Here is a 21691-nt window from a genome sequence, read left to right as displayed (position 1 = left end):
TCGTGTGACATACAGAACTTCCAGGGCCACAGGACCCTACAGGGTATGGTAAAGTAGACGGTGATCCCGCCGCCAGTGAACTGCAACCCCAAACCAAGGCATGGTGGGCGATTTAAGGTGCACTTTCTCCAACAGAGCACGCTCACTGCCTCTCCCCGGGGCACTCAGCACAGTACCCAGCCCACGTGATCTCAGCTTCCACTGGGTTTAGAATAAAACCCAAACTCCTTACCACGGCCTCGAAGACTTTTCAGGATCTGACCAACCTCATCCACGCCCCAGGCCACTAGTTTTCTTTTCGCGCCTCCAGGCCTGAGGCTCTGGGGCTCTCTGTTCCCTCTACCTGGGTCACTCCTAGCCCCTTGACCAGGAGGCGTCCTTGTCATTCAGTTCTCAACGCCAGCATCCTCTCCTTCCTCAGAGGCCTTTCGAATCAGGCTTGCCACGCCACACCCCTCCAGACTGGAAAGGGCCCCGCAGCACTAGATCGCCACCGGGACCCAAAGGCCTTCATCTTCAACAAATGTTTGTTGAATGCAAAAATGCTGAATACACCCAAATCGACTCCCCCCCGCCTCCCCCAAAACACCTGGGAGAAATTCACAGAGAAGACTTCGGCAAGCGATAGCACAACACATCACCGCGGAACAAAGGCGGCGAGCCGAGCTGCCGCGCTGGGTGCCCTCGGAAGAGGGCCCCTAGAAGACCCTTTCCGGCCGGGGCGCGCGCTTTGGCCATCGCGGCGGGGGCGGGAGGCGGGCGCGCTGCCTACCTTGAACTCGGCGGAAAGTTGGGGCGTGTACTCGCGCGTCCAGAGCGCGCGCACCAGCGCCGCCAGCTGCTCGGTGACCTCGGCGCGGCCCGGCGCCGCCCGGTAGCGCCCCAGCGCCAGGAACTCGGCCAGCAGGTCGGTGTTGCTGAGACACTGCACCACGGCGTTCATGAAACAGGTGTTGCCGTGGTTCTTCAAGCCCTGCGCGCCCGGGGGCCGCGCGCCGTCGCCGGCGGGGGGCTGGGGCTGGGCGCCGGGCAGGCGATCCTCCCCCGGGCTCCCGCGCGCGGCCGGGGCGGGGCCCGGCGCGCAGGAGAAGCCCCCCTCGCCGTCCCCGTCGCCCTCGCGGGGTCCCGGCTGGGGCCGCGGCCGGGGAGGCGAGGCCCCCGGGCGGGAGCGGCTGCCCAGCGCCAGCAGGAAGCGGCTGAACAGGCGACGCAGGGAGCGGCGGCGGCGGGGCCGGGGCGCGGGCGGCCCCTCTCCCGCCGCAGCCCCCGCGCCCGGGTCCATGGCTCCCGCCCGCGCGCCCTCGGAGCCGAGCCCCCCGGCCGCGAGCTGGACGCGCCGCTAACCTGCCCTGACAGCCCCGGAAAAGCGGCGGGTGCCGACTACCTGCGGGCCAGGTGTGCCGGGAGCGGGCGGAGGCGGAGCCAGGGGCGGAGTCGCCCCGCCCCGCCCCGCGCGGGAATCCGGCCGCAGGGCCCGCCCAGGGCAGCGCCACCAGCCCCCACCCCTTCGGGCCCGGCCCCGCGGCGCCGCCCGCGAGCAGAGGCGCGGGACTCGCACGCTCTGGGTCCCCACCCTTCCTTACCTCTTAACCAACCGACGCCCCGAATTTCACTCCCACTGCCGCCAGGCTGCAAGCTGTGGAACGGTAGAGGGGTGGTACATTGGAAAGCGCCTGCTGGATTGCCCAGCCCCGGATAGCTTGAGTTTTTGGGAATTACGTGCAGGTGAATATGAAGAACGGGGAAAGGGAGACTCCCCAAGGGGCAGGCGCGCACCGGGAGCTGGGACCGGCTTGGGGAGTGACCGCGGGGTCCTCCCACTTGTAGGAGCAGGTGTGCGCGCACAGGTGGCGCTGCCTCCAGCCCGTCTGTCCCGGTCCGGGAGGCCTTCCAGGACTGGGAGCCGCGCGTTGCCCCGGGAAGAATCATCCGGGATGGTTGTGATTTCCTTCTTTCAACTGCAGACCAGGTCAGAGTCGCTTCCCCAAAACCTGCAAACGAGACTTCAGCGTCCTAGCTGGCCCGAGGAGGTTCGCGCCAGTACCGAGGCCAAGAAACCGGAACTCGACCCGGCTCTGCGGTTGGCTGAGCACACAGGCTTGCTCTTTCCAACCTCGGTGTTTGCTTACCAGGAAGTTTTCCGGCTCTCAAGCGCGCCTCCTATGCGGTCCCCTCGCTGAACTGGTGCCCAATCAGAACTGGCTTGGCCTTGCCCCTCCCTTGGTTCCCTGGGTCACCCTGGGGGCCTCCGCTCACTTGACCCTGTAACTGTGAGGTTTATAATTAATCAGGCAAAGTCTTACAGACGAATTTCTCATCAATTTCTGGCTCAGAAAGACAGCAGCGGGACGCATTATTACATCAAAGCCCTGAAATGTTACTTATCTGATAGGTGATCATTTATTAAAATATCTGCCTTGATGTGTCAAATAGGGTCCCAGCAGATGACCTGATGCAAAACAAAGCGGGGGGGGGGGGGGGGGGGAGCATTAGTTAAAGAATTAAAAAACAGGCCTAGAACAAAAAAGTGTACTGTGATTTGGAGACTTGAAGTGTTTCTTGAAAATGCCATGATTTACCCTCTCTGGGAAAACAAAACCAAAACCAAAAAAACCTATTTGGATGATCAGTACACAAAGGCCATCCCCTTGCCTTCCCTCGCCCAGAAAAGCATCTGTGAAATTTCACCTTTGATGGTTACCCCGGGATCCCCAAGAACGCAGGGTTTCTTTGAGAAGGTACCAAAATTCAGGTTTCACTCTACTCCATCAGGAGTTCTGCCAATGCTTTAACTCATTATTTCACTTAATTCTCAAAATAACCTTTTAAGCTGGTATTCTTGCTTCACAAAAGGCCAAACTGAGGCTCAGAGAGTTGGAAGGAAGAAGGGAGATCCTAATATCCTACCCATGATCTGGACTCAAACCAAGTCTTGCACCATTGCAGCTTGACGGATGAAAGGCTGGTTAGGAAGGTAAGCAGACCCTCCTTATTTTTAGAGAACAGCAGCAGTGCTGTGTGTGGACAAATGATGCAGAAAGACCGTGGGTTTACTGTCGTAAAGCAGAGATTAAGACAGGAAACCAGCAACTGGGAATTTATTCTTAATAAAAAAAACCCTTTTAATTAGAGTCTGGACAACTTATTCTTGAACACATTCCCATTTTAATATACAATCTAAGAAGGTAAAAATGCATCCTACAAAGAAAAGGAGAAATTTCACGATAAAAATATTTTGACTCAAGAACAGAATCACGGATGTGAGGAAACCCAAACCAGTGTTAAGAGTTATCTAAGGTCAACTTTCAACAGAGCCGTAGGCAGTGCTGCAGTCCCAGAAGTCTCCGCGGCCTCAGGAGGAAAACGGGCACTTCCATCTCAAAATTGCTCCGTCAGCACTCACGCTAATGATGTACTGATTTCCTGGACTTATCCGGATGCCGGTGATGTTGCCGCTGTGTCCCACCCCGACGTGAGTCACTTCACCCTCATTATAATCCCACACTTTGACCAGATGGTCATTTCCACCTGAAAAAGACCAGCAGGTGTATGTCATTTCTCCCCCAGGGTTAGGGAGGAACAGCCCTGATTCCAAGCAAGTGGCTAATTTTCAACACATCCTTCACGTTCCCACGTGGATAAAGGAAGAAAATCTGCATAGGAACTCTTTTCCTTGATTATAAAAACGTAGGTCTGTTGTAGTAAATTGGGGGGAAAGAAACACAAAGAGGTGATATCCCCTTTTAGCCCACCACCCAGAAATAACCACTGAGAAGGCCTTTGGTTTCGCTCCTTCTGGTCTTTTCGGTACAAGTATACAGGTCTATGTAAGCACCTGTATGTGCGGTTGGGGTCACACCCTGCGTAGTTTTCTATCATGCTAAAAGGAGATGTGTTTATGAAACTTTAATTCATTTGGAGCATTTATTCGTTAATGTCCTGAAAAATCAGGGCCTGGCGGGAAATGATGGTCAATGATGTTCCAGAAGGCGAGTTGTATGGTCGATGCCCATCTCCTGGAAATTCTGATTTTTAAGACTTCCGAAGGAAATAACAGTGCAAGGCATGCCAGATAACCCAGACCATTTAAAGGCCCATTTCCGAATCGATTGCCACCACCAAAAAAGGGAAGCAATGTAAGGCTTAGCTTTTCTGTGTGCTCCCAAGGCTCATGGACAGAAGTTTCCTCCCACCCAAGCGTGATTTCTGCAACTTTCTTTTCCAGCCACACCACCTGCAATGCTGGGGCCTGACTCTTCACCACGGGGGCCTGTTGACACTTGTGTCCTCACTTCCTGTTGCCTCCCACCTTCTGGGGGGTTCTAGGTTCGCATTTAAATAAGCAGGGCTGGGGGCTTCCTTTTCCCACCCCAGGACTCACCCGTGACGAAGTGCACTCCTTCCTGGGTGATATCCATTCCATTGACGGACCCAGACAAGGAACCTTCCAACTCTCTGATGACCGACCCATCAAAGACTTCCCAGTAAGCAATCTGGAATTCAGAAAAGCAGCGTGGGGCAGGGTTCGGCCCGGTGGAAGTATCCGCTCGCGCACGCGCACGCTAGCAGAAGATGGTTCTACTTTATATAGAAAGTGGCAAAAATACACCCCGGGAGGAGAGATGGGCTGGAATTATAAATAGGCTCAGGCAGGGGGTGGAGAAAGGCATTTTCGTATTTTTGGCGTTGGTTTTTACATTCTCGTTCTATTTAGAGAGACGGAGACTGTGCCAGTAAGCCCGGATTGTGACAGAAAGCGCTTTGGGTGAGACCAAGCGCTCAGGAGTCCGAGGCAAGCTGTAAACGAAGAAGGAAACAGCCACAGCATCCACGTTCCCGGTTCAGCTCTCAGGGGAGGGCCTGGCGGAAGGGAAGCGTCCCCCTCCAGCTGCTGGGGGAGTGAGCCGCCCAGAGAGTTCTGTGGGCTCTGGTCCCTACAGCTGACTGCGAGCTCTTCCCCACCTCGCCCTATTTCCAAGGTTCTGTTCTGCCTCAAAGCAATAAAACAACCTCCCCCCCCGCCCTAGCGTGGGGTCTAGAGGCAAATTGATAATATGGCCCCTCCTAGGTTAGGGATGGGGAACAGGAGGGCAGGCGGGAGAGTGGGGGGTGCTAGAGGAAGGGAGATTTTTCTCTCAATATACTGCCTTTATACTTCTTGAACTTTGAACTGTGTAAATGAACAACCTATTCAAAAAATTTTTTCTTTTTTTCCCCCCAGATTTTATTTACTTATTTGACAGAGAGAGTGCACAAGCAGGGGGATGGGGAGGCAGAGGGAGAGGGAGCAGCACCTGTGGGGCTCCATCCCAGGACCCTGAGATCATGAGCTGAGTGGAATGGAGACGATTAACCAACTGAGCCACCCAGGCACCCCGAGAAGATCTTTTTCCAAGCAAAGCACTTGACCAGGACTCAAGAGTGTGAGCTTGGGCAGGCATTTCATATCTCATGTTGTTAGACATGTGCTGTTCAGGTCATCATGTCGGGAATCCGTATTCCTCTGAATCTAGCTAGAAATTGTTTATGCTGTTTTTAAAAAAAAATTTTTTCTTTAGCTAATTTATTAATTTCCAGTGATGCTTGATCACTTTAACAAAGAGTTGTTTTCAGGACGCCTGGGTGGCTCAGTTGGTTAAGCAGCTGCCTTCGGCTCAGGTCATGATCCCAGCGTCCTGGGATCGAGTCCCACGTCAGACTCCTTGCTCAGCAGGGAGCCTGCTTCTCCCTCTGCCTCTGCCTGCCACTCTGCCTGTGCTCACTCTGACAAATAAATTAAAAAAAAACAAAAAAACAAAACAAAGAGTTGTTTTCATAGGAAAAGCGTAAAGGAATATAGATGCATGCCCAAATGCTCGTTTCTCAGGTAGCTGACTGCCTGGTCTCTTGGCCAAGGTCATAGTGACCCTCTTCGGGGCAGCCTGATGGCACCTTGGCTTTCCCTCAGGCGTATCCTCTGCTGATGGTCTTCCCTGAGAGCTAAGCATGGTGAGGTCCTCTGCCACTCAGTTCTCAGCTCAAGTGTCACCTCCTTGAGGAGACCTTCGCCAATCATCCTAGCTAAAGCTGGATCATGTAACCTGTTCTACTTCCTTTTTATCCGTTTCACCATCTGACATCGTCTTGTTCTCCTATTAACCCACAGTTCATGGACGGGTTCATTTCCAAGTGCCCATCCCATCCATCCCCTCCCACCTTCAATAACGACGCAAGGTTGACCAGCTCCCTGACAGCAAGAACGCCATCATGTCCCCAGCCCTTCGGGTCGTTGTATTGATTCATGATTTATGCTTTGAATATTCTGGTGACAATTGCCAGATGAGGGCAGGAGACTGTTTCAAGTCTCATAAACTCAAAGACCATTCCATTCCCTGGCATAAGGGAAACGGGACACAAATCTACAAGCTTTATGAACCATGTACTAATAGCACTTAATGGTGACATCACAGCGAACTTCCTAATATCCTTCCTGCTCCCTCACTGCCCCCGACCCCGTTCCAAGAGGAAACCTGCTTAGACCGGAAGTGAAACGGGCCTGGGGGTGGGCAGACGTAAGCCAGGTTGGGTGGGCAAGACACAAAGGAACTAGTAAGGCCAACCTTACAGACACTAGAATGAGGCAGAACTCTGGGCCCCCCCAAATAGTCTGTCTGTGTCAGGCAAACCCTGGCCCACACCTGGGGGCATTTCTTGGGTTTTTATGACAAAGTATCTTTGGACAGTAGTCCCCAGTCACCTGTATTTATTTGAGAGAGAGAGAGCACAAGCACAAGCGGGGAGAAGGAGCAGAAGGAGAGGGAGACGTGACTCCCCATGGAGCAGGGACTCGACCTGCTCGACCCCATGTGGGACTTCAACGTTGACATCATGACCTGAGCCAAAGGTAGATGTTTAACTGACTGAGCTCCCCAAGAGCACCCCCCCATCCCTAGATTCTATTTTTATACTTTGAGCTCAACTTTTTCTGTGGCTTGTGAAAAGACAAATACACAAGCTCTTCTTCAGTGATCTCCAAGTCTGGGTTAGGGGACTCCAAATCCACTCATTGGTTGCTCAGGTAATGAGACGGACACCTGGCTGGTCTAACGTGGCCAGGAGGGTAGATGACCCCCTAGGGTCCTTGCCCGTCCCTGTGCCTCTCTCCTGAAGCCTTTCCTTTGCTCCAAGAGGCAGGGTTCCCCCCACCCAAAGAGGGACCAATCTTCACCCAAGGACATGGGGTCCCCAGCTAACGAGATTTGTAGTACGATGCTGATAAAGTAGGAGGGACACGAGATAAGAACTCAATTGTTACTGGATTTGAAAGTCATCAAAGGGAACTCCGGGCTGGGCAACTGGGTTCTAGCCTCAGAAATGCCCTAATCATGAAAACCAGTACTTCTGAGCAGCTACTATCAGCAAAACTGGGCTCTGACCTTGTGGGGCTCCAGTCCAGAGGCCACTCCCACGGCCGCAGCACGTGGCAGCTTCTTCCGGAAGGATCCTGACTCCTGCTAGGGAGTGCTTACCTTCCTGTCGGTCCCGCTGGTGATGATCTGGAACTCTTCGGGATGGTAACAAACACACTGGAATAAGGTATTCGCCAGAATCATCTGATTCCTACGGAGACGTCTGAAAATGAGACCCAGAAGCTGTGACTTCTCCTCCCCTCTAAGATGTGTTTACTGCTCAGATGGGATCTGACCCAAGTTTGGGTTGCATTGATGTGTCTACCCCAGACAGACTTCCGGCGACCCTGACCCTCCACTTTGGGATCCTCCCAGGGTACCTGAGGGGCAGCCCAATGACCCAGGGTGGGGGGGTGCCTTTTCCAAAGACAGAGCATGGAACCCCAGGGGAAGCCTCGAGTCCCAGGAAGCATGAAGTAGGAGAGGCTGAATTCAGAGTCACCGTGCTGCCTTCCACACAAGCCACCGTATTCTTGAGGCCACTGAGTTGAAGGAAAGGTTCCTCTGACCCAAGTGAAGTACGGGGGACAGCTGCTTCTTCTTTTTTTTTTTTTAAGATTTTATTCATTTACTTGACAGACAGAGATCACAAGTAGGCAGAGAAGCAGGCAGAGAGAGAGGAGGAAGCAGGTTCCCTGCTGAGCAGAGAGCCCGATGTGGGGCTAGATCCCAGGACGTGGGATCCTGACCTGAGCCGAAGGCAGAGGCTTTAACCCACTGAGTCACCCAGGCACCCCCAAGGGACAGCTTCTTAAAAAGGGATATTCCCGAGCTTTGCCTCTGGGGATCTGGATGTAGCGGGTTGGAATGAGGCCCACAGACGGGCGCTTTTCATCAGCAGCCCAGCTCATTCCCAGGGGCACCATGGTCTGAAAACCATTGCAGCAGATAGGACGCTAAGAAACAGGTATGGATGGCTTCTCCCCCCCGCAACCCCCCACCCCACTTGGACACGTGTGGTCATCCCAAAAGGGAGTTCTGGGGGAGGCTACGACCTCCGACAAGTGCGGTCTTTGAACCAGGGGCATCTCTTGGGATCTGGCTTGGAATGCAGGCTCTCAGGCAGCCCTCTGGATCTATTCAGTAAAAATCTACATATTGGCAAGATCTCTAGGTGCTTCACGGGCAGGTCGAAGTGAGACACATACAGGACCAGTCCGGGGGGGTTTTCTTTGGTTTTGGGTTTTTTTTAATGCATTCAATAAAAAGTGTTCTGCCCTTGCCTTAATTCCCATTCTCTTCTCTGAAATCTAGAATGTTCTGTATTCTTTGGCAATACCTAGATCCGTTTTCTAGATGTAGATCTCTTTTCTCCTGCCTCTGGTCTTATTTCAGTCTCTCTAATGCAGTTAGGCACAAAGGCAAGTCACCCTTGGGGTGGTAGAGAGGGGCTGGGCAAGGAGAGGGTTAGGGGAATAGGGTGTCATTCCAAATGAAAACACACAGCTAAAGTGCTTATAGTAAAAAAAAAAAAAAAAAAAAAAAAAAAAAAAATTGCTGTACGAAACCAACAATAAAGTTCACGTGCTTTGTTCTAGTTAGCTGGAAGTCAGGTGCTGTCCAGGGGCTGTGACAAGCTTCCAGCATGAGAGGACGCTCCCTATCACGGACGGGTACCTACACGAGGTCCCAGATGATGCAAGTCCCGTCCGTGCTGGCCGTGACACATTCCTCGTTGTTGTTCTTCACCCGGATGCAGGACACGGAGGATTTGTGCTCCTTCAGGGCCTCCTCCAGCTTCTGGGTCTGACAGCTGATCTGCCAGACCCTCACCTGAAAGCCACCAAGCAGAGGCTCTCAACACAAGCTGGGGACTTTGGAAGGGATTAAAAAAAATACACACACACACAGACACACACATATGTATATGTATATATCCAAGAGCTTTTTCAGCTCTGCCGTGCTTGTTATTTTAAACTCCCTCTTCTCATCTCAGCCGAGTAGGGTGGGAACGCTAAGCCGCAGAACAAGAAAATCCTTCCACGGAGCCAGGAAAATGCTACCACCGATCCCAGACCTACGTGCGCTTTTCAGGCTGAGAAGGGTACCAGATGCCTGCTGCGAAACCAAGCAGAATAGTGTGTCTGCTCAGTTCTGCTGAGCGTTGCTCTCGGGCTTCCGAGGCCATCGGGAAGGCCTGATGGGGACCCACCATGTATTTAAGCATCACACCAGCTGCTGGGCTTTAATCATTTCCAGTCGAAGGTTCCCAGCCTCATCAAAGCTGCCAAGACCCACTTTCTACAGCAAATATTTTCTGACCACCCCCCACACCCGCCTGCTATCCTGAAGTGAAAGTCATATCCTAGGTCATGGGTCCTACCCATGAAATTTCGAAACAGTCCGTGGGATGCTTTCACCGTAATAAAAGGGACATAAAAGGAAAGTCATTATATGTTGTATATAAAAGATGAACATTGTGTCATGACTGTACCAGAAAACATAATAATGTGGTCAGACACTTCCACTTTCTTACAGTGACTATGTCGGACTTGTGGAAAAGAAAAGAGATTTTCTAGCATGAGAAGCATAAGGCAATACAAGAATACAAGAATAGTAGGTCCCTGTGAACACTTGGCTGGAAACTAGGGTAAGTGATAACAGACTAACTTATTTGTACCCAAAAGGGGAAAGCAGCCATAAACAATGTAAGAAAACCATTCTAAGCCATTTCCTTAGTAGGAAGAGGAGGAACCACGAAATTATCCCAGATGAGCCATGTCCATACAATTCTCTAATCCTGTTTAAACCACTATATGCAGAGGCATACTTCCAGTCTTCAGCAAGATTTTCAAATTTTCTAAAATTTTCTAACTCCTATGGTGTGGGCCCCCAGGCCTGGAACTTTGGATGTTCTGGGCGTTACTAGCCCTTTCACGGTGGAATTGCGGGGGGTTGAGGTGTGTTTGTGGGGGGAAGGGAATGAGATGATGGTACTGGGGTCCTCGCAACTCAGGCGAGGCCATTTACCAATGGAAATGGAAGTGCTTGAGTATTTCAGGAAGTGCTGAATTCAAACCCATGTGCACCTGCTGACCAGCAGCCCCTGGTCTCCAGCACTTAGCAAAGACCTTGAAGAGTACGCCTTTCAGAAGGAAGGTCAGTAGCAGCTGCGTGGGAAATGGGAGGAAGGGCTGATGGGGTGTTCCGAAAAGATTGCCAAGGGCAATGAATGCATTCATAATGTAGGATTTCCTCCCACAGTTGTCATCACTGAGAAGCAGATGATCTGGTCCAAGCCATGTTTGGGCGTGAGCAAGGCGGACGCTCGGAAAGGGTGAGGGAGCAAACAAGGATGCTGCGGGGGTCGGCACCAGCGTGGCTGAAGAGTGAAAGAAGGGGTTCCAAACCCTTGAGGGAGCGGTGGGCAGAGAGCAGGGGTGGGTCCAGGGCTAGACGTGTCTCTGGAACACCTGTCACGTGACTCGCCACGCGGGCTCTGAATGCAAGACGCACAGCCGACTTTAAAGACTTGGTATGAAGCAGTGCAAAATATCTTGCGAACTGGGAGTGTCGGTTGTTATCTTCCCTTTATGCACAGGAAAGGGAAGCACAGAGAGGTTGAAGAGCGTGCCCCGGGTCACACAGCTGGGAAGTGGCGGAAGTGGACTTTGTGCCCAGGCAGTAGGAGTCTGGAGCCCAAATGCTCAGCCATGAGTCTGTTTGGCCCAAACTCTGCTAGAGGCCACATCGAGACGCTGGATCTTTTTTCTCCCTGTTAAGTTATTCCTACAATAGCAGGAAGAATAGAAAGGAAAAGAAAATGTCCTTTCTGGAGAAGGAAGGCTGGGGTGGGGGGTGGAGGCGAGAACGCCGGGGACTGGGGAGGGGGAGGCTCAGAAAAATGTGTGAACGGAAGAGGTTTCAGGCTCCTCCAAAGGAGGAAGGGAAGGTCAAGTGTAACGACTTTAAAATAACGGTCAAACATCTGGGTAGATGAAAGAATTCGCTCTAAAAATAGCATCTTCTTTAAAAGATATGATGAAGACAACTATATAACTGTAGTCTTTGGAGGAAAAAAAGAACAAGCAATTACAAAATTCTGGCAAAACACTAACTTGGAATCATAGCGCAATTCCATATAGAACGCTTTTGTGTCTGTATCTTACATGTTCGTTCATGAATAAACATACCTAGATGTGTGTCTCCATTATTAGAACATTACTTTATGATGTATTTTAGGGTTTCTTCAAAATCTTACGTTGGTCCTGCCTGACTCCGGGTAAAGTTTAAAAAGAATCAAGCCAGTGGTTTTCTATAAGGCAGTTGCTCTAAACTGAGGTTTCTAGAAAAAGATTCCACCTTCAAGCATGGTACCTCCCCTTCCCCGCCGCCGCTGATGACCCTTTTACAGTCACTGGTGGTAGCGATGGCTGTCACTCCGATCCTGTGGGCGTTGTTAATGATGTATATCAGCCGGCCCGTCTCTGGGGCAAATGCTCGGATTCGGCCGTCGTCCCACGCTGGCATGGAAGGGGAACAAAAGGCAGGTAGGATTAGTACGCTCCCACTCTCTGGGCAGATCCTGGCGCTCTTCAGTCATAAAGGAGTCAGGACCAGGGAGGTGATGGAGGAGAGAGGCTGGCCCCCCACAGCTGCCAGGAATCCTACCCCTGACTCCCCAAACAGGCCACACCTGCCTTTAGGTGTATCCCATCCTAGGAGTAAACATTTGGGGTGGGGAGAAATGAAGGAGGCCAGCTCCCTCCTCTCCTGTGAGACATCACACCTGGGATGGAGAATTAGACATTTCCAAGCACATGGTGGCTTCCTATCCCTCCCTCTATATTAAACCTGATGCTCCTTCCCCGACTCCCACCATCTTCCCCATCCCAATGAAGGTTGCCATCAACCATCTAGGTCTTTAAGCCAAGAACTTCAGAGTCATCCCTGATTCCTCCCTATTCCATCTATTCAACCCCACCAAACCCAACCCAAGTCTAACCCATCAGCAAGCCCCAACTCTACAGTTAAAAAACGTCTCGAATCTAGCCACTTCCCAATCCTTCCACTGGGCCCATGCTCATCCAAGCCACAAGCACCTCTCTCCTAGGTGATTGTAACAGCTTCCTTCCTAGCCTGACTCTTGCTTCCCTCAATCAATTACCTATGAGGGGGCCTGGGTGCATTTACAATCATGTCACCCACTCAATCAAGAAGATTCAAAAGGGGAGTGCCTGGGTGGCTCAGTGGGTTAAAGCCTCTGCCTTCAGCTCAGGTCATGATCCCAGGGTCCTGGGATTGAGCCCCACATCGTGCTCTCTGCTCAGCAGGGGGCCTGCTTCCTCCTCTCTCTCTGCCTACTTGTGATCTCTGTCTGTCAAATAAATAAATAAAATCTAAAAAAAAAAATTAAAAAAAAAGAAGATGCAAAAGGCATTCTCACTAACGAAGAAAATCCAACTCCTTTGCCCCCATGGTGATTACTCTCCGTAGTAACTACTCTCTGCTCCCTACCTAGCTCTTCACCTTCATCTACTACCATTCTCCCTCAACCTTGACCCCAACTCTACTCACTGAGCTCCAGACACACTGGCATCTTTCTATTCCTACAATACACCAAGCCATTTTCCACCCCAGGACCTTTGCCCCTGCTGTTCCCTCTGCCTAGAATGCTCTTCCCCCAGGTCTTCATGGGGCTGCCTCCCTCTCATCGGCCTTAGTGTCACCTCTTGACTTGGGCAATTTTCAAGATGTTCATGGTAGATCCTGCATTTCAGCAAAGATCTGAGGGGGTGCGGGGGTGAAACCAGTGGGTCATGGGGCTGCCTGGGGACAGAAGAGCCCAGGCAGACTGAGCAGCCAGAGCAAAGGCCCCACGTATCATGTGCTTGAGGAACAGCAAAAGAGCAAGCGTGGCCACAGGGGATGAGTGGTAAGACACAAAATCAGAGGTAAGAAGGTGGGGGAGGGACGTTAGGGCAACTGCAGGGACTTAGAGTCATTAACCCTGGAAATGGCATGATTGGACTCATACCTTAAGAGATCTCTAGCTTCTGTGTTGAGAACAGACTAGGGGAGAGGGCTGGTGAGTGAGAACAGAGGCAGGGAGCCCTGGTAAGAAGGTACTAGAAGAATCTAGGGGATGGTGGTGGCTGGGACTAGGGTGAAGATGATGGGAAATGCCCTGATGTGAGGCCCATCAGAGGCAAATGCTGGAAGCCAAGAGCTCCTTGTGTCTGCTGTGTGTCCTCCCAAGGGAGAAGCCAATGGGGAGGAAACAGAGCCAGGAAAAGAGGGGGCGGTATGGGGTCCTGACGTCACCATTTCAATGGCTGAACTTAAAGATCCACTTGAGGGGCGCCTGGGTGGCTCAGTGGCATAAGCATCTGCCTTTGGCTTAGGTCGTGATCCCGGGGTCCTGGGATCAAGCCCTGCATCGGGCCCCCTGATCAGCAAGGTGTCTGCTTCTCCCTCTGCCTCTGCCCCTCCCCCAACTCATGCTTGTGCATGCATGCTCTCTCAAATAAATAAAATCTTAAAAAGGAAAAAAAGATCCATTTAACTCTTTTCTGAGTAATGTGAACATTTGACCACTGGACACATTTGCGTACGAGTTGAACATAAGATGATATTAAGAAATTATAGTTTTGGGGCACCTGGGTGGCTCAGTGGGTTAAGCCACTGCCTGCAGCTTGGATCATGATCTCGGGGTCCGGGGATCGAGCCCCACATCGGGCTCTCTGCTGAGCAGGGAGCCTGCTTCCCCCCTCTCTCTGCCTGCCTCTGTTCCTACTTGTGATCTCTCTGTCAAATGAGTAAGTGGAAATCTAAAAAAAGAAAAAAAAAAGAAATTATAGTTTCATAGGAAAACATTACTTTTAGGGATATACCCTGAAGTATTTGGAGGTGGAATATACTGGAGTCTGTAATTTATGTTAAAATATTTTGGCACAAGAGGATCAATGGAGTTAAAAGCGGTTCCCGTTGGGGCATAACATAGTTGAAGTCAGGTTTTTCTCTCTTCAACAATGGAAGGGTTTCTAACACGGGCGCCCTGTACTCACCAACCCCTCAAATCCGTCTGGTAATCAAATTGCTATAAATCAAATTGCTATAAATTCACCTCCCAGAGAGAAAGCAACACACTTTGTGCATCAAGGTTGGGGGAAGCGGAATTGTCTTCGGTCATTCTGAGCTCAGAAAGTCTCCAGGCTGGAAGGGGACTCCACAGGGAAGCGGGATCAGAAGCGAGGCGGGGGGGCGGCGGGAGGCTGCCCTGGGGTATGCACACGGAGAGACCCACGAGGAAGGAGAGCAAGGTCCAAAGCCACAGCCAGAGCCCACGCCAATGCCCGAGAATGTCAACATTACCCGAGATGATGCTCTTGCCGTCCCGCATGAAATCGATACTGTGGCAGGTCATGTTGGGCACGGTGATGCGCAGCAGCTCCCGGTTGGACAGCGTGTGCCACACCCTGATGTCCTTCTTGGCACAGGTGGCAAACAGCTCGGCGGTGCCGCTGCAAAGGAGCCACCGCGAGAATGAAGAGAGTAGCCATACAAGGTACACGCTCGGCTCTCAGATGGAGCGAGCAAGGATCCGGGGAAGAATGCCCGCTGGGCGCCTGGATCTCCGAGCCCCACGGGCTCACAGAACCCTCGTGTAAAATGGCATTCAATGCCCACAAGTAGACCATCCGTAGACATCCCTAGACCATTGTTTGTAGCCCTTTGCCCGGAGGACGAGCTGGGACAAAGTTGCTCAAGAGGAAAATGTCAAAGTTTTTAAATGGCCCGGTAGGCTGAGGTCAAAACACAGCTGTGGAATATGGATATGAAGAGAGGCTAAACCTCACATATCCCATAGAGTAGATAATCATATAATTTCAAAGGGAAAAATGACACAGGGGCTAGAATTCGTGTCTGCGGATAAGCTAGAGCAGTACTTTGGTTGGTTGTGAGAAAATATGAGATTCTGGACAAGGAAGTGAAGCCAGAGAAATTGGCCTGTCCTTTCTTTAAAATAAAAAAAAAGATTTTATTTATTTATTTGAGAGAGAGAAAGAGACCGCGAGCGCGCGCATGAGTGGGGGGAGGGGCAGAGGGAGCAGCAGACTCCCTGCTGAGCGTGAAGCCGGATGCAGGACCTGACCCCAGGACCCCAGGATCATGATCTGAGCCAAAGTCATACACTTAACTGATGGAGTCACCCTGGCGCCCCCCACTTGTTTTTAAAGGACAACTCGTAATTAGAGTGTAAAACACTATTACGTCAAAAATTATAGGTTATTCCAGTTTGGATAAGAAAAAGGAGTACTACTGGGGTACAATAAAGTCACCTGATTTACAACTATGAATTTATAGCTTTAGAGTCTCTATGGAGGTTAACTTTTAAGTTTAGGTGCTTCTCAAGAAATGTCTATATTTCCTCCAAAGCACATTCAGGAAAAGAGAGTTCCCGCTCTCGTGTTTTAAGACCTACTTGCTTTGGAATGAATAGAAAAATAAGTGGATCTTTTCCCTATATTTAATTTGGGGCTGAGAGAAAAACAATTCTAATGCTGGACTAGTTCCTTAGAAAGAGCACGTCCTGGAAGGGGACAACTGAGGTGGTGATACGCTTTCTGTTTGATCAAATCAAGCCAACCTTAGAAGACAACGGTTACTTAAAATAAGAGAGGTTTTCTATGGGAGGGGCCTCTTCTGTGGGGACAGTGAACTCTTAAAGAGCATGTGGACTCCTCATGAAAAGCAAATATTGTGGAATAAGGGCACCTAGAGAACTTCCCAAACTTCCCTTACTCTGGATAGACAGGCTCCTTCATCAGGAATCTAGTCCAGACCTGAGCTTTTCATGTAGCACATTTTCCCTAGTTTAGGATCTGAAAGGTGAAGTTCCAGAAAAAAATCCAAACTGACTGGATCAAGATGGCGCCCTAGGCCCATGTGCCTCCCCTCGAAAAGCCCAGAAACGAAGAGACAGATACAGAGGACAGAGGTAGACGATGCAGAGGTAGATACAGGGAAGCAGGACAGATCATCATCAAATAGACCAGAAATGTTGAGGACAAAGAGAAATCAGCTGGATAAAATCTGCAAGGAGGGGTGCCTGGGTGGCTCAGTGGGTTAAAGCCTCTGCCTTCAGCTCAGGTCATGATCCCAGGGTCCTGGGATCAAGCCCTGCATCGGGCTCTCTGCTCAGCAGGGAGCCTGCTTCTCTCTCTCTCTCTCAGCCTGCCTCTCTGCCTACTTGTGATATCTCTCTGTGTCAAATAAATAAATACAATCTTTAAAAAAAATTTTTCTAAAAAAAAAAATCTGCGAGGAGACAAACCTAGAGAAAAACACAAAATATCAAAATCACAAGGAAGGAGTACTTCTTGTAATGTTGGAGCAGTGACACGGTCACACAAACCTTCCCACAGGCGACAGTTAAAAACACTGGATGGCCTTAACGACAGCAAGAACCTAAAATCCCAAAGACGCCGAAAACATTTAAAAGTCCACAGAAGTCAAGAAGCGTTTGGTCTTGTAAAAATGCAGCCAGAAAGGGTTAAGGGTCATGACTGCATCGCTGGCTAATCTGAGGGTGTCTCCCACTCCCCCAGCTCTGGTGGCCACAGAAGAAGGTGGTGGAAAAACCACAGTCTTACTGGCTGAAGGTGTGCAAAGATCGGAGTTGAGGGCTGGAAAATTCAAAGGGGAAATCCTGGCAGTGAGAGATCCATCAGAGTAAAACCTAAATTAAGATTAGAAACACTTGGGGCGCCTGGGTGGCTCAGTGGGTTAAGCCTCTGCCTTTGGCTCAGGTCATGATCCCACGGTCTTAGGATCGAGCCCCGCATCGGGCTCTCTGCTCAGTGCGGAGCCTGCTTCCCCCTCTCTCTCTGCCTGCCTCCCTGCCTACTTGTGATCTCTGTCAAATAAATAAATAAAATCTTTAAAAAAAAAAAATTAGAAACACTGCCCAAATTCTCATCTGACAGCTCCCTTCTACATGCATGGGAGAAAACCCAAGAGGAAGGAGAAACAGAGACCAGAGAGGAACTCTGCTTTTCTTTTCTTTCTTTTTTAAAAATTCTATTGATTTTTCTTTTTAAGGAGTCTATTTTTGAAGACAGAGTTACATGGGATCAACCTGAGAGGGTTTTTTTGCTTTTTTAACTGAATACATTCACCAACTGTGTTCAGCTTGGGGGGCAGAAAGCTGGACCTTACAGGCTTAAAATATCAGAAGCCAGGGCCTGAGGTCACAAGAACACCTGGAAATTAGGGGGTAATCCCTAGGAGCAAGGAAACCACAGAGAGGATGAGCTTCAATTCTGCACAAATCCCTCAGTGAATGCTAAATTCCGCAAGCCCACAGGAGTACCAAGAACCTGTATAAAAAAAGGAGCAGTGGGAAGCCGTGAGAATGTCAGCTGCTGCATTCTGGGAGAAAGACAAAATCTGCGGTTTGAGTCCAGGCCAATAATCCTCAGAGAACACCACAGAAGTCAGAATTACTACAGTGTACAGTGTATTAGCTATCACGCTGAAATTTCAACAAAAAAGTAAGCAGACATGCAAAGAAATAGGAAAAAATGATTTGGGAAAAAGGCAGTCAAAAGAAACGGACTCCAAGTAGATCGAGGTGTTGGATTAGCAAAGACTTCAAAGCAACTAATTTAAAATGCATTCAGAGGGGCACCTGGATGGCTCAGTGGGTTAAGCCTCTGCCTTCGGCTCAGGTCATGATCCCAGGGTCCTGGGATGGAGCCCCACATTGGGCTCTCTGCTCCGTGGGGAGCCTGCTTTCCCCTCTCTCTGTCTGCCTCTCTGCCTACTTGTGATCTCTGTCTGTCAAATAAATAAGTAAAATCTTCAAAAAAGATTATCTTAAAAAAAAATAAATAAAATGCATTCAGAGCATTAAAAGAAACAATGATACCAAGGAAGTAACAGGTAATAGCAACAAAGAACTAGAAGCCATATCTTTATGATATATTATAACTAATTATAACATATATATTCATGACTTTAAGGTTTCTGACTATTTAAAACAAAAATTATGATTTTGTATTAATGGGTTTATAATGTTAATAGGTATATATGAAAACAACAGCACTAAGAGTGAGGTGAAGAGAAATAAACTGTTGCAAAGTTCCCAGATTGCATTTTACCTGAAGTCATTCAATGTCAACTCTCCGCAGGCTGTGACGTGTTAAAAATGCATATCGTCATCCTTAGAGCAGTCACTAAAGAAATCAATGCAAAGATATAGAGGTTGAGAGCCAACAGAGCAACTAAAATGGAAGGCTAATCAAATGTTTTTGATCAAAGCAAAAGGTGGTAGGAAAGAATAAAACAAAGAACAGATGAGACCAAAGAAAACAAGTAACAAAACGGAGGATTTGATACTGCTGTATCAAAGCTTACATTAAGAGTAAGTGGACTACTGGGTATTTACCCCAAAGATACAGATGTAGTGAAAAGAAGGGCCATCTGTACCCCAATGTTTATAGCAGCAATGGCCACGGTCGCCAAACTGTGGAAAGAACCAAGATGCCCTTCAATGGACGAATGGATAAGGAAGATGTGGTCCATATATACTATGGAGTATTATGCCTCCATCAGAAAGGATGAATACCCAACTTTTGTAGCAACATGGATGGGACTGGAAGAGATTATGCTGAGTGAAATAAATCAAGCAGAGAGACTCAATTATCATATGGTTTCACTTATTTGTGGAGCATAAGGAACAACACGGAGGACATGGGGAGATGGAGAGGAGAAGAGAGTTGAGGGAAATTGGAAGGGGAGGTGAACCATGAGAGACTGTGGATTCTGAAAAACAACCTGATGGTTTTGAAGGGGCGGGGGGTGGGAGGTTGGGGGAACCAGGTGGTGGGTATTAGGGAGGGCACAGAATGCATGGAGCACTGGGTATGGTGCAAAAACAATGAATACTGTTACGCTGAAAAGAAGTAAAAAAAAAAAAAAAAAGGAATTAAAATGACCAAAAAAAAAAAAAAAAAGTAAGTGGACTAGGGGCCCTGGGTGGCTCAGTCGGTTGGGCAGCCGATTCTTGATCATGGCTCAGGTCATGATCTCAGGGTCCTGGGATCCAGCCCCAGCACTCTGTGCTCAGCAGGGACACTGCTTGAGATTCTCTCCCTCTCCCTCTGCCCTTTCCCCCATTCTCATTCTCTCTCTCTCTAAAATATATAAATCTTTAAAAATCTAAAGGTAAAAAAAAAAAATAAAAATCTAAAGGTGATTATTTGCAAAAGACAATAACTGTAATTCTATATTCAGTTCATAACTACTTAATTCTATAAATTCTAAACAATGTTAGCATGAGAGATGGTAAGAGGAAGGTAAAGAGGGAAATAAAATACCTTGAGACTCTTGCTTCTTTGGAAAACATGATATAAATGTTGGTGAACCCTAGTCTTTGGCAGAAAAATATGTTTAAACATGCATATTAAAAAAAAAAAATCAAGGCTGATCACTAAGTGAATGAAAATACAATGACTAGTTAACAAGTCCTGTAAAGTAGGGCAGGGGAAGGCAGGACCAAAAAAGTCAATCGCAACACAATGAAAGCAAAAAAAGAAAACACCAAGAGCGGTAACATGTTAAGTAGAAAATAATCTAGGGGCACCTGGGTGGCTCAGTGGGAAGTGTGATCTGTCTCTCTATCAAATAAATAAGTAAATAATCTTTAAAAAAATCTATAAACTTATTAGATAGATGGAAGTACGAATGGACTAAATTCTAGGAAAAGACGAAGACTTACTTAAAACTAAACAATACCTGTGGGTTGGAAAGAGACATGGTATCTTTTGCTACAGCATTTGTCTCTGAAATGTACATTGGCTCATGCAATTGACAAACAGGCTGGCAGACTCTCACAGAGGCTGCTTTGGTTCATACATACTTCTTCCCAGCAGATCAATGCCTTGGCATACAAAGTAATAGCAGCTGAAAACCATATACATGAACACAGCCGAATCCACAAGGAAAGGAAAAGACAGTCTTGTACATGGTGCCCATGTACCGTGCCTTCTTCCTCTCAGCTCCGTTTTCTCCACAGCTTGGCGGGAAGAGAGGAGGAGAGAGCAAAGCGGGAATGGTTGGTGCCTCTTAATAGGTTTCTTTTTGGGATAATGAAATCTTCTAGAGTTAGATTATGGTGTTGGTCACACAACTCTGTAAATATACAAAACGACCCACACTGAGTTGCACACTCTCAGTGGGTAAACTTTATGGTATGTAAATTCTATTTCCATGAAGCTGGTTTTCAAGAAAAAGAAAAAGGAGCGGGGGGGAGAGGAGTTACAAATCCTGAATAGGTCAATAACTATATGAGAATTTGAAAAGATAGTTAAAAATATAGTCTCGGGGCACCTGGGTGGCTCAGTGGGTTAAGGCCTCTGCTTTCGGCTCAGGTCATGATCCTAGGGTCCTGGGATCAAGCCCTGTATCGGGCTCTCTGCTCAGTGGGGAGCCTGCTTCCCATCCCCCTCCCTCTGCCTGCCTCTCTGCCTACTTGTGATCTCTGTATGTCAAATAAATGAATAAAATCTTTTAAAAAAAACTATAGTCTTCTAAAAGGCCCCAAAGCCAAATAATTTTACAGATTGATTCTACTGAACTCCTTAGAAAGAGAGGAAAAAGTAAGACGGAAAGAAAAGAACCAACCAGTTTCCAAAAAGGATCCCCCTGGTGGGAAGCACTGGCCATTTTCACCATTAGAAACATTTAAAAGAACCTAATTGTCAGGCTGCCTCGGTAGTGCAGTTGGTTAAGCATCCAACTCTTGATCTCAGCTCAGGTCTTGATCTCAGGGTTGTGAGTTCAAGTCCCACAATGGGCTTCATGCTGGGCGTGGCGCTTACTTAAAATAAACAAAACACTTGGAAGAAGCTAATTGCCAACTGCAATGCCTCAGGGAACCCAATGTCCATCTCATGATCGTAAGCATCCAGTTTTCAAAGCAAGTCCTACTACCCATAAACCAATGATCCTGAGTTCTGTAAATTCAAGCTACATACTGAGGAAGGTCAGAGCGGTCAGCTTCCTGGGATGAACGTCACCAGAGACAAAATGTGTTTCAAGAGCAAGTAATGGCAAACTATGACTTTTTTGATATCGAAACTGCTGGTGGTTGGTCATCTCACTTGTCTCAGGCGGGGTTTACCAAGAAATCCAGAAGATTACCAAGAGGTAATCTTTTTTTTTTAAATTTTATTTATTTATTTATTTATTTAAGATTTTATTTATTTATTTGACAGAGAGAGATCGCAGGTAGGCAG

At 48.8% G+C, this 21691-nt stretch overlaps 3 protein-coding genes across 4 annotated transcripts in view; 1 reads left to right on the top strand and 2 right to left on the bottom strand.

The window, feature by feature from the left end:
• Positions 1-1282, bottom strand: part of USP43 (ubiquitin specific peptidase 43) — a 47218-nt gene extending 45936 nt beyond the window's left edge. For both annotated transcript variants that reach the window (XM_032839908.1, XM_032839909.1), the window contains exon 1: positions 773-1282. In XM_032839908.1, the coding sequence (XP_032695799.1) occupies positions 773-1282 (510 nt within the window). The remainder of the gene's footprint in view (positions 1-772) is intronic.
• On the top strand, positions 1281-2465 carry LOC116856503. Its single transcript, XM_032839927.1, has 3 exons — positions 1281-1326; positions 1396-1725; positions 1828-2465. The coding sequence occupies exons 1-3, from the start codon at positions 1281-1283 to the stop codon at positions 2178-2180; spliced, it is 729 nt and encodes a 242-aa protein (XP_032695818.1). The 3' UTR covers positions 2181-2465.
• A 626-nt stretch (positions 2466-3091) lies between these two features.
• Positions 3092-21691, bottom strand: part of CFAP52 (cilia and flagella associated protein 52) — a 38416-nt gene continuing 19816 nt past the window's right edge. The window contains exons 9-14 of the mRNA XM_032839910.1: positions 14763-14911; positions 11766-11911; positions 9070-9221; positions 7509-7611; positions 4382-4493; positions 3092-3528 (exon numbers count right to left, since the gene is read on the bottom strand). Of these exons, the coding sequence (XP_032695801.1) occupies positions 3353-3528; positions 4382-4493; positions 7509-7611; positions 9070-9221; positions 11766-11911; positions 14763-14911 (838 nt within the window). The 3' untranslated portion in view covers positions 3092-3352. The remainder of the gene's footprint in view (positions 3529-4381; positions 4494-7508; positions 7612-9069; positions 9222-11765; positions 11912-14762; positions 14912-21691) is intronic.

This window comes from Lontra canadensis, unplaced genomic scaffold, assembly GCF_010015895.1.
Source record: "Lontra canadensis isolate GAN:19392208 unplaced genomic scaffold, GSC_riverotter_1.0 scaffold110, whole genome shotgun sequence".
NCBI classification, from domain to species: Eukaryota; Metazoa; Chordata; class Mammalia; order Carnivora; family Mustelidae; genus Lontra; species Lontra canadensis.
Note: the sequence above shows the minus strand (reverse complement) of the source record. Positions and strands in the feature narration are given on the sequence as shown.

What these genes read in the sequence shown, in the direction of transcription:
- LOC116856503 (XM_032839927.1), top strand. Translation starts at nt 1,281, where the DNA reads ATGGCTCCCGCCCGCGCGCCCTCGGAGCCGAGCCCCCCGGCCGCGA. An exon ending in GCCGAGCCCCCCGGCCGCGA is followed by an intron (nt 1,327 to 1,395) that starts GCTGGACGCGCC and finishes CCTGCGGGCCAG; the next exon opens with GTGTGCCGGGAGCGGGCGGA. An exon ending in TTTTTGGGAATTACGTGCAG is followed by an intron (nt 1,726 to 1,827) that starts GTGAATATGAAG and finishes TCCCACTTGTAG; the next exon opens with GAGCAGGTGTGCGCGCACAG.